The 12,222-nt window shown below is 41.5% G+C and overlaps 1 protein-coding gene across 22 annotated transcripts in view; it reads left to right on the top strand.

Moving 5' to 3' along the window:
* Positions 1-12,222, top strand: part of CELF2 (CUGBP Elav-like family member 2) — a 568,513-nt gene that overhangs the window by 433,281 nt on the left and 123,010 nt on the right. For 21 of the 22 annotated variants that reach the window (XM_075762404.1, XM_075762317.1, XM_075762230.1 and 18 more), the window contains one exon: positions 2,868-3,064. In XM_075762404.1, the coding sequence (XP_075618519.1) occupies positions 2,868-3,064 (197 nt within the window). Of the gene's footprint in view, positions 1-2,500; positions 2,702-2,867; positions 3,065-12,222 lie in introns of those variants that run through there. The other variant, XM_075763813.1, reaches the window with a different exon arrangement.

A 12,222-nucleotide genomic window follows, 5' to 3' on the forward strand; every position in this document is an offset into this window, starting at 1 on the left:
ATCTGTAGGAGTTAGTGCGTTGCCGGAGCTGTCAGTTGATGGTGGAATTTAGTCTGGACAAGTTTTAATGACTTACCCAAGTTAATTCAGGCAGCGAGTGACAAAACCTGTCCCCCTGGAGCTTTGCATCACAGCTTTTGCCTGGAGTCAGAGCCTTTAACCATCGTTATCCCATAAAGCATTTAAGGAATATGATCAACGTAATTCGACTTCAGTTTTACCAAAGTAAGGAAAGGGCTTAAGCATTTTGTGGAATTAGAAGAGATCTTGGCCTGTGCCTAAACCTTTAGCTCAAAGCAGGAACTTGATGCTAATGGAGTCATTAACCTGAGAAAACAGGTAAAAATGTTCGGTTTTGTGGTTTCCTAAAAATTGGCTTGTTAGCAATGGAAATTGTGGTGTTCTTGGTGGTAAAGGTGGTTTGAGTAAAGGAAAAAGCAAGGGACTAAACTTGTTATTCTTTATTAAATAGGACCTTTGCTGTAATTTGGGGCTAAAGTAGCAATTTTGTGTGTATTTCTTAAAGAAAAGATCTAACAGAGAGAATAGATGAAGGGTGTAATTTAAAAATGAACTCAATTCATTTTTTAAGGTAAACAACCTAGAGAATAAATGAAGCAAAAAATGAAAATGATTTCTGAAAGAAACTAGTTCACCGAGTCCAGGGCAAAGTTGGGGGCTGCACAACTAAGGTTCTACCTTTTCTTGTCTTTGCAGGCCCGAAATAACGTGTAAACGTTTTCCTTAGTTATTTTAAACTATGGGTCAGGGATTTTTCAGCCTCCCAGCTAGGGAGGTTCAGTAACAGACTGGATTTTACATAAAGGAATAGGAATTGGAAAGAAATGACGGAGTGATTTTCTAGAGGCACAAGTGTCATGTAGGCGCCTATTGCTCCATGAAAAGTCTCAAAAGTTCTCCCCATGGAGTATCGTTCAAGTCAGCCAGGGTTTTTCTGTTTCTTGGAGATTTTGGGGGGGTGGTTCTTGGGTTGGTTCATTTGGTTTGCCTGAAGTGTTATGTCTGTATGGAAAATGCAGTTTCTAAGGCCTGGAGAAATTGTGATTTCTCCAGGTGTTCTTGTGACCTGTAGAACATCTTCAAAATAAAGAGCATTTGCAAGAGAAAAGAGGGTATTTGTGCGTGAAAGGTGATATAAAAAGATTTGGTGGACCAAATCTTTCAGTCTCTTACTCAGGCAAGACTCTTACCAGAATCAATAGGAATTTTGTCTAATAAATGAGTGTGATAAATCCTGTTGTCTGCAGATCCGTGTTGAAGACATTTCACAAGTGATGATCAAACTTCTTGTTGTTGGTTTAAAACGTGTCTTTAATATAACTTTCTCCTTCCTGCCGTAAGCAGGGAAAGTGCTAAAGTTAATATGGGCATATTAATGCGTTCAGGTGAATTATGCTTTCAAGGAGATGAAACACATGAAACTAAATCATTTGTCTTTGCACAGGTTATTGCTGTGAGCCAGGGGAATTACACAGGGTTGGTTTTTTCTTGCCATTCTTAGATTATTTTTTTTCCGCATGTAAAATATGATTTCCGTCTGGTTGTGCAGATTTTGAGCTCTTCCAAGTCCTCCTGTGGGCATTCTCTCCTGAACAATCATCAAACGGAGAAATTGTAATTAAAGCCAAGTTTTTTGAAAGTGGCAGGTGGCTCCGAAATGCCTGAATTCTGCGGTGATCAACTTTTTGACATCGCCAAACACAGGCCATTTCCCCCCTTTCCCCTGTGGAAAGATGGGGGGAATGCTCTGAAAACCACATCTCATTAGTGTTCTGTCTTGAAACTCAAGCATCCAAAAATTATCATCACTTATGGAATCTCCAGCCAAGTAATTAGTTGAAAGTATTGTCTTTAATTATCAATAATGGCATGAAGGATTTTTTTGTATTTTTACTTGTGTTCAGTATTTAAAATTGTATGTTTTCCTGATAAGAGTACAACTCTTCCTAAACCATAATATGTCATTTGTCTCACAGAGCAGGTTATTTTTTGTTACTAAGTTCTTTTCCCCTGCAAAGTGTGTGGTTGTTTTGATGTACATCTGGAGATCAGATAGGGTAACAATTTATAGGGTGTGAAAAATTTCAAAAATTTAATGTCCTTTCACAGGGAGAAAAACTTTTTTGAAGCAGCATTTTAATTTTCGCAACAAAGTAGGCAATTTTACCACTGCCTTCCCTTTTTGAATCCTGCTTTTTTTTTCAATGCCAGGGTGCAATAAACAATGTGCTTTAAACCGGAGCTCTCCAGACTGCTTTTCCTTTCTAAAGAGCGTAGGCAACTAATCGGCAGCAACCAGCCGCATAGCTGGAGTGTTTTCCATTCTAGGCAATATCGTACTAATTTGATGCACACATGGATGCTTCACACAATCTGCAAATTCATCGCTGGCATCTTGCATTAGTCATCTGACAGATTGCCAAGTGTTTCATATTCCTTTCATGTGACTTTATTACAAAACACGCACACACACATACGCACTGCCTTATTTCTGCCAGTAGCCAGTGTAGTGAAAATTCACTGCAGTTCTGTTTACAACAGCCATGGAGAGAAATCTGCACTTATTTGCAACTATCCTCCGCTTTAAAATGCAAAAGTCCCGGTTTGCGTTGTGCCACACTCTTCTTATATAATGACATTAAGCAGCAGCCTGCAGAGAAAACCAGACTCAATGAAAAATGTAATCACATTGGGTTTTGTTCATAATACTTATGCTATTAATTAAATACTGATTTTTTTTTTCCTGCTTTGTGCCAATTGACATCATCTTCTGCATCTAGTGCACATGAAAACTGCGTAGTCTCCTAACTTGCCTTCTCTTTTCAATCTCCTTTTCCACTTTCTAGTAACGGCACAGCTAACAAGATGAATGGAGCTTTGGATCATTCAGACCAACCAGACCCAGATGCCATTAAGATGTTTGTTGGACAGATTCCCCGTTCATGGTCGGAAAAAGAGTTAAAAGAACTTTTTGAGCCTTATGGAGCTGTCTACCAGATTAATGTTCTCCGAGACAGAAGTCAGAACCCTCCCCAAAGTAAAGGTACAGTAGTTGTGCTCTCTTTGCTTTCAGTTTGGTTTTTTTCCGATGATCTTGCTTGCCTTCAGGATTTCCAAAGAGGTTTGCATCTGGGCTGTCTGTTTTGAAGCATAGTGTGTTGAGCTATGCAGCAGTCCTAAGAGGAGAGGACTCCCGAATACCTATTGATTACTGTCTTCCTCCTCTTCTTAAATTACACTTTAAATGTCTGTTATCTGGAAGTGTGCATTCCAACTGTGCAAAAAATAACAAAAGATTGCCGTCCTGTTTAAATTGCCAAGAGACATGGAAACCTGAGCGGTCACTTTCCCGGGATTAGATCATGAAAAATATAATTTTCTACTTCCTTTCGTTTCCTCTCTTTGCACCCCAGGTGGGAATAATTTTCAGGATACAGAAGGGGAGAAAGGGTAGCAGTGGGATTTTGCTACGTCATTGCTCTAGAGGCAGTAAAAATTAAAAAATAGAGTTGCCCTGCCCTTTTTTCCAAAATCTGATTTTTTTTCTGTAGTCACGTTAAAGGATTGATTTTTGGCACTGGTATTTTTCAGAAAGAAAGGGGTTTTTTTCCTTCCTGCGTTTTTTTTCCATGCACATGTAAAGTATTTGTCCTTATATATTGCTTTCTTTAACTGTATATCTGTGCACATTTAGGCACATGAGAATTCTGTGTGGTTTAGCTCTGTAAGTATAACACATGCTTACATGTAGACTGAAAGTGAATATTTTGTTTTACAGACTGCGTTTTTCTTCCTAAATAGCTGTATACTTTCATTTACACTTCGAGTTCTTCAGGTTTGGTATATGAAAGTGTTGCTAAGATTACAAATAATTAGTGCAGCTCAGAGGCATAAGTAGATATGCCTGTGTGCCTGCCTGTAAGGTTACTAGATATTTATTCATTCTCACTGCACTCCTGCCGTGCTTCTAAAAACCTTTAAAGCACACGAGCTATGGAGAGTATCATAATATGATCTCGTGGGCTAGCAGCTAGCAGTGCAAACAGCACTCGCTTGAGATTTCCCGTCCAGTGAGCGGTGATTGCTGTCACACGAGGCACGCACCACAACTTCTCCTCCTTGCTCTGGTACGGGGCAGAGGATTCTCTTAGTGGCTTCTTCTTTGCTGCTCCGATGTAAGCAGACTTGTGCTCTGAGAGACATTAGTTCATTTTGGGTTGCTTCATACATCACTTCTGGTTAAAAGACTCGGTGCATTGGTGTCAGGGAGGGGGTTCATCTCACCATACCCTGCTGCTAATCAAGTCCTCGTACTAGATTGCTCTATTTTTGGTTGGAGCGTTTCAGTGTAGCTCTGCTTCCAGCTCTCTCCATTCCCCAGGACTGATGTTTCGTAGCGTGGAGCCCCCTGCTATGTTAGCACGGAGCCCTCACCAAGTGTCTTTTTCTTGTAAAGCTGGATAGAAGACAGCATTAAGAGGTCAAGCAACTGGATTTTCTGCAATCCAGGCTGCTATGGATGAGCAAACTCCTACTTAGTTTAAACCACTAAAATGCTGAACTTTGAGACTCGTCCATTTAGAAGGAGCTGATTCCCAGGCCACAGAAATGCCTTCCCACTAAGCAGTAAATGAAGTGAGAATGATATCGTGGTTAGACAGAAGCAAGCCATTGATTCCTGTTCCTGTAGTGTTTTCCATTATACTGTACCTGGCTGTCAGGCAGCTGGAAGGCATAAGGATTAAGCACAGGTCATGCAAATCATTGAAGACTAATTATGAAGGCTTGTAGTCTCTATATTCAATATTCTTTTTAAAAGGTGGTTGGTTTTTTGTTTGTTTGGGGTTTTTTGTTTGTTTGTTTTTTGCTTTGGACTCTTTTCAGCCATGCAGAGATGATGCTTTTGTGTCACTTCAGGCATTATATGTTTTAATGAGTAAATGAAATTAATCCTCAAGAAAGACAGAATAACCTTCAGACTTCTATTTCCCTGACACAGCAGGAAGCTTCTCTGGTGGTCAGATTTTCCCTTGGAAGCTTTGGAGGAGTGTATCTCCATGCTGGCTCTATCCTTCATCCTGGCTGAGTCTGCCAGCAAAGTTGCTAGATACAGAAACCTCTTGAGTTTCTTGTGGATAGCTCTTGTCTAGGAATGATCTTTATTTTCTTAATACAGTAGCACGAAGGATTCTGTGTGAGTGTGGTGGGTTGACCTTGGCTGGACACTAGGCGCCCATCAAGCTGCTCTATCACTCCCCTCCTCAGCAGGATGGGGAGGGGAGAAAATAAGATGGAAAAAACCCTCATGGGTCACGATAAAGGCAGTTTAATAGAGCAAATGCAAAGGTCACACACAGAAGCAAAGGAAAATGAAAGGTTTATTCTCTACTTCCCTTCACCAGGCGATGTCTGGCCACTTCCCGAGAAGCAGGGCTTCAGTATGTGTAGCGGTTGCTCCAGAAGACAGTAACAAATGTCCCCCCTTCCTCCTCCTTTCTCTCAGCTTTTATGGCTGAGCAGACATCATATGGTATGGAACATCCCTTCGGCCAGTTGGGTCAGCTGTCCTGGCTGTGTCCCCTGCCAAGATCTTGCCCACCCCCAGCCTGTTGGTGAGGGGGAATGTTGGAGGGACAGCCTTGGTGCTGTGCCAGCCCTGCTCAGTAGTAACCAAAACTGCTGTTTGGTTATCAACACCTTGCTAGCTACCAGTACACAGCACCATGAGGGCTGCTACAGGGAAAATTAACTCCATCTCAGCCAGACCCGATATAGTGAGAGATTGTTGAGAATGTTAGAAACAAACAATCAAAAAAAAATTGCCCTGAATAAGGTCTGATAGTCTGGTTGTCATCACGATGCATGAGAAATACTTCGCCTGTGCTATCTGATTGGCATTTAATAACGAAGCTGATTTTTGATTTTTTGTTCAGAGATGGGATCAAATCCATGCTCTCCTTCTGTGCAAACACCCACATGAAACAGCCATTTGTATTTTATTTGAGCTGGGTGGATTGGGGTAATGCCAGCCATTTTCCTGCCCGCTGCCTCTCTGCATCACCTCCAGTTTTGCGTAACAGTGCATCAAAGGGACCTTGTGGTTGGGTGACGCTGGAAAAAGTCCATTTTTCATTTCCTTGCATGGTCGTGGCTGTGCATCATGCAGAACATTCACAGGCTGGTATCACCCAGAAATATTCTCAGAATGTTCTGCAAGCCATGAATTGCAACGACAAAAATGCAAGTTTGTGTTACTACACCATGCGGGGGGTTGTGGTGGCGGTTTAGGTTTGTTCTTTGAAGAAAGGCATTTTAATTTTCAAAAGATTTCTCTCTTACCAGACAAGGGCTGTGTATTTCTGTTAGCTTGGCCAAAGGGGCTTCTCCAATTTGGACAGAATTTTTCTCTGATGAACTGTTTATGAAGCTGCAATCTGAGTCTCTCCCGATTCTGTCAAAAATAACCATAGGCTGCTTCTCTCTCTCCTGCTGTTATTAAGACTGTCTTTCATACCCTCCAACGACAGACGGCCTAGTTCATTTCTTTCCTCCTTTTTTATATTGCTTGCCAGCTCTGCAAAGCTGGAGGAAGAGGAAGAAGACAGGTAGAAAGCCAAATTTTACTTGCTTTGGAAAACTAGAGGAAAACCATCTTGCTTCCACGGATATATTGCTGCTGATGTGAATGTTGATGCTCGGTTTATTAATTGGGAACCGCAGGAATGGCTGCGTTTCGGTGGGGGATGATTGGAATATCCTCCGTCAGTAGGAAACTCTTCGTGCTTTTCCAGAGTTTGCAGTTCTCCACTTCTCTTTGGATGTGTGAAAGAGCTCAGCAAAGTAATTTGACTTTGTGTTTATCCCCCGTTGTTTTGTAAGGCTTTTTCCTCTTTCTGCAACAAGAGAAATCCGGGGGATTAGGTAAACTAAATTAAAAAAAAAAAAAAAAAAAAAAGAAAAGGCAGGAAATCCTGTAACGCTGAAGTAAATGGCACTTTCGGCTTCTGGAGGCTAAGGGGATTCAAAGTCTAGGCAGATCAGCCTTCTCTGTTCCCAGTCCAGCTTGCTTCCTGTATATAATTTATTCTGGGTGGATAGATGACTTTTTTTTTCAGAATAGTTGTTAAAGAGAGCTTCTGTAATACCTCAGATGCAGCGAGCTCTATGCGACGGCAGTATACGCTGCCACCGAGCTCTCTCCTCTTCCCCACTGTTCTCCTGAACCGGAAAGATTGCCTTGGCTGCTTTTGTTTCGGAGTCCGAGCGCTGAAGCAAGCAGATGGCACAGGGCTCCTTTTTGCCTTTCGAAATGCAGCAGAAGAGTCTCCCGCCAGATCCACAATGTCCTGTCGGTACCTCGCCCCTGTTTCGATACCTGTTAATTCTTGCGGGATCAAGGTGCCCTAAGCCAGCTTTGCGAGCCCGAGCCCGCTTGTGCTGCCGTAGGAACCGCGTTGCAGAGAGCAGGGGAGAAGCACCCGTGTAACAGCTAACTCCGTGTTTCCTTGTAGCTTTTTACAGACCCTTTATCAGATTAGAGGGAGGCTGCTGAGTGAACAAGGATGTGCTGTAGTTAAAGGCCAGTGTTTATTATTATCCTATTTAACGTGGTAATTTAAGTCTACCGGGAAGCAAGCAGAGGACTCTGATAATGAGGCATTCATCTGCTGCACACAGGAGAGACCGGATGGGCAAGGCATATAGGAGGCAGAAGTTACGATGCGGCTTGTTTGGGTACCACGTCGGCTACAGTTTAGTCCTTCAGAAATGCTCTTGTGCAGGCAGGAGGAACAGTTCCTCCGCTCCCGGTCCCTGCTCACAGTGCCCCGTTTTCTGCGCGGCGGGAGGAGAAAAGGGAAGTCGGGCAGTGCCGCATGGGAGCAGAGCTGTGATGTTCTGCTTGTCACACAAACCCGTCCCGACTGTCCTTAGCAGCAGCAAAGACGTTACCCAACTGTTCCTTGCCTGCCCTTGCACCGCCGCTCAGCCGATTGCACGCTCCTTCCCCTTGAAGCAATTTCAGTGCATTGTGTTTTGCAAAACTATTTTAGGTGCTCTTTAAAAGCTCCCTTCAGCCAGTGCTCCAGGAGTCAGGCTTTCTCTACGCATTTTGACTGATTTTGTGTTTGGAATGCTCTCGTAGGTCCACATGAACATTGTTTGGCTTTTGCGATCCGATGAGTTGCGTCATGAGCACATATGCTGTCAAAACTGCAGGGCTTGGGACCCCAGCCACTATGCTTGTGTGTTTTAGACTAAATTTTAGCGATCACAGCTGAGAGACCTTTTTTACAATCGCAGGCTTGAAATCTTTCATACGCTGAATGAAAAAGTGCCTTGCATATATATTTTTTTTAGCAGGTTCTTTCTGCACTATATGAAGTTTCACATGACAAAGACTGGCAAAAGCCAGACGTTGTCATTAGATAGAAGGGAGAGCGAATGATAAAGTTGAGTTTTCAACTTTCAGTTTCTGACTTCAGGGTGTTTAAATTTGAACCTTAAAGAACCTTAATTCTGTAATTTTATATGGGTTATAAGTAGCATTATAAAATATATTATAGATGTGAGCTGATTTTTATAAAAGGTAATTCTTATTCGACAAATCTACCGGAGTTTTTCAAGAGGTTTCTCTGAAAGTGGACAGGTGTGAAATCGTGTATATAATCAAGCTGGATTTCCCAGGGGCATTTCACAGAGAGTCACACACGGGAGACTAATACATACGGTCGCTGGTGAAGCAGAGAAGGACCCATTTTCAAATGGAGAGAGGAGCTGGTTAGATGATCGAGGGCAGATTAGAATGGGGAAAGGTTACGGGCCAGGGGAAGAGAGGGGATGATGATTGAAGAGCAACAGGGACTGTTATTGGAGATCGATACTTTTTCACTCTCTATGTAAATGGCTTTGACAGAATGAACCACCAACTTGTTATCCAACTTTTTGGATCATGCAGGAGGGACTGGATGGGAGCGAAGCCTCCTGATAACCGGGAGAAAACAATCCAATACAAAGAGATGCAGTTGGGTAAAACGAACCGTGAGCAAGAAGAGTAAATCTGAGTTTTGAGTGAACATGTATGTTGAATGAGTGTATTTTTCAAAGGTTCAAGAGCAGGAGAGGATTTGAACAGTGCACACATCATAAAAGGACTGACACGATGTTTTGTATCCATGTGGTCAAAAAGGCACAGAAAATGCGAAGCTGTATAAATGGAAGCATTGAATATATCTTTCAAGGAAATACTGTACCACTTAAAGAAGGATTTTTTTTTATCATGTTTAAACTACAGTTACCAATATTTAGTACTATTCTATAGAAAAGGGCAGAGGTCCGGAGAAGAGCAGCATGATTTTGTATGAAGTCAGGAAGGGTTAAGCCATGGTGAAAGGTCTAAGAAGGTTAACTTGTAAAGGGCTTCAAGCATTGACTCCAAGAAAACTAAAAGGGGAAGAGCTGAGGAAGAATACAGCAGTGCACCTTGGTTTAGAAAGAAAAAGTTATAAGGGGATACGACTGAAGTTTCTGCCGTATGCTGAAGTGCATGCTGAAGGCAGGAATAGGTAAGCTCTTTCAATTAATATTAAACCCAGGGACTGCACAGCATAGACTTAAGATTGAGAAACAGCAGGCCGACAGAAAAAAACCATCTTCTTAAGTCAAACTTTCTTCCTCCACTTGCAGAGCAGAGGATGGTCTTCCTGAAGTAGCAGTAAGAAAAGTTGCTCAAGAAACTTTTCTCTTGCTTGCTTCCACTTAGTGGTTTGAAATAATGCGCTTGGAGCGGTGCGTAACATGACTGCTCCCCGCGTCCCCGTACAGTTTCACCCCATAAGCAGGACGAGGTGCCAGAGCCGTGGTGGCCGCAGCTGACAGTGGCTTATCTGCGTCCAGCGTGAAGAGGGTCTGAGATTTCTGATGACCCCTGATATTTTTGCACTGCTTTGAAGAGAGGGAGCAGATGAGGGTAACGTCCCGTTGCGTACTTGGCTGCAAACCTGTTGCCCACATAAATCAGTCTCACTGTATATTCCCGTCATTGACCGTGGTGAGAAAGTCAACCCCTTTGATACCCAAAAGTATCACAGCAAACCCAACCCAGTCGGACTGTGCAGAAGTAGTGGAAGATCTTTGGGAAGTGAGGGGTTTTTTTTGGGATTGCTAAACAGAAAGAGTAGAGGATGTCGGGGGGATTGGGTAGAGAGTGGTGTTTGGTTGAGGCATTTAAAGAGGGAGATAGCGCATGAATCATTCCTTTGCCTTATTTCTGAAGTTCCTATATACAGCATGTGAATGACTGGAGCTGTAGCAGAAGTAAGTGGGGTTTTTAAGCATCTTTTCACTCTGTGTTTTTACAGTATTTATCACAGTGGGAGCTTGGTCCAGAAGTGAGGACTCTAGGTGTTTCTGTAAGAGATTAATAAAAATAAGGGATTAAAGTAGATCACTTTGGGGCTCATTGGTTGCAGTTTTGGACCAGCTTAACTATGATTTACAACTGTATATGAATTTTCAAAATTAAGCTAAGACTGTATAAGCACATTACTAATTACATCTGTGCTGAAAAAGTGCGTAAACTTTACCTACATGAATTGGTTTAGTTAAATTGATAGAAAACCCATATGCAGAGCAGCCATTAGAAGAGTAGGACTTCATATTCCAGTTGTGATTTTCTTAATCGATCTCTAATGTTCATGTCTGATAAGCACTTGGAGCAAAGGCAAGTTAGAAAGGGATATTTGCACCTCAATTCAGGCATGGAGTAAATCCAAGCGCTTTCCAGGTACGTTCAACAATTCCAGGAATACAGGTGAAAATAGGGGTTCAATTTTCCTGAGACTTCAGGAAAAACAAGAAAACAAAAAAAGAGGGGATATGTCTGTCTGTCTGGTTTTTTTTCCTAATTATATTTTAAAACAATTGAAGGCTAATGATTGAGAATTAGGGGGCTTAAACAATAGTGGGGTTTTGTCATGGCAACGGTGGAAAAGAGTATTTTGCACAATAGTTAAAAAAGGCAGGCAATTCTTTGCTATAATGTTGATTTCTTCAGCACACCATCCAGCATTTACCTATAGAATATTTTAGAACAACTTTACAAAATATCCCAAATGTTCTTAAAATGTAAATGGGTAATCTGTTTTTCGTAATGCCATCATTACATCAGAAAAAACACATAGGCAGGCAGTTAAAACAGCCTGAACTTTTGATAAAATTGAAAAAAAACAGCTAATCAAATTGCATTGTTGAATCTGAATAATATGCCAAACCTCAGCCTCTCAAATATTTAAACTCAAAGGCAAAAATTGTAGTGCACGGAAAAATCTAAGTCAAGTCATGCACGCACTTGCACACAGGAATTAATCAATGGATATAATACTCAGACATAAAATCACATGCATGTTTAAGTCATTTCAAGATTGGTGTCTACATTTAAAATATATACCTCTGTAATAGTGCCAGATACTGTCAGTTTGAGATTTATGGTATCCAGTTTCTTCAGTTGCATATTAAAGCTCACATCAATGAGTTTCGATCTTTTTATGACATTGTTGTGGCACTGAAATTCTTTCCTCTTCCAATTTTCTATTAAATGAATAAACATACAATATTTATCTGCTTGCCACATAAAAAAACGATGTGTGTTTTTGTTAAACAACAATGGCTTACAAAAACCCCACAACCCTTCTCTTATTACAGAATGTTTCTAATTCTATTCGGTTTTAATGCTTCAATCATTTGCTCATAACATGGGGGGAGGTTTTGCAAAGGACTTGAGAACCGGTCTGAAATCTTCACGCACTTTGGCATGGAGCTCAGAAGAAGAAAAAATTTGACAACTAAGCAATGTCAAAAATGAAGTGTAATTGGGGAGTAAGTAGCCTTATGAGCAAGTATTTCAGCTGCGCAGCACCTTCCAAGTCTCTTGTTTCCACTGTAAGAACGGCGTTTTATTGCTTTCATTTTCTGCTCCTGTCATCCCTCTAAAATCAAGCGCAAGTGCATGTGGACGCATACGCACAAATAAATAAAAGCCTAAAATTAAAACCCACAGTGCGAGAAGTTTTGCTCATTCCAAGACAGAAGAAGAGACTCCAAGGCAGCATGGATTTCTTTGTCACTGCTGAGATGAGGAGATACGTAAATATTACAATGATGGGTCACAATAAGAAGCTAAAGACCATATAAAATGTTTTAGCA

This window comes from Balearica regulorum, chromosome 1, assembly GCF_011004875.1.
Source record: "Balearica regulorum gibbericeps isolate bBalReg1 chromosome 1, bBalReg1.pri, whole genome shotgun sequence".
Taxonomy (NCBI): Eukaryota; Metazoa; Chordata; class Aves; order Gruiformes; family Gruidae; genus Balearica; species Balearica regulorum.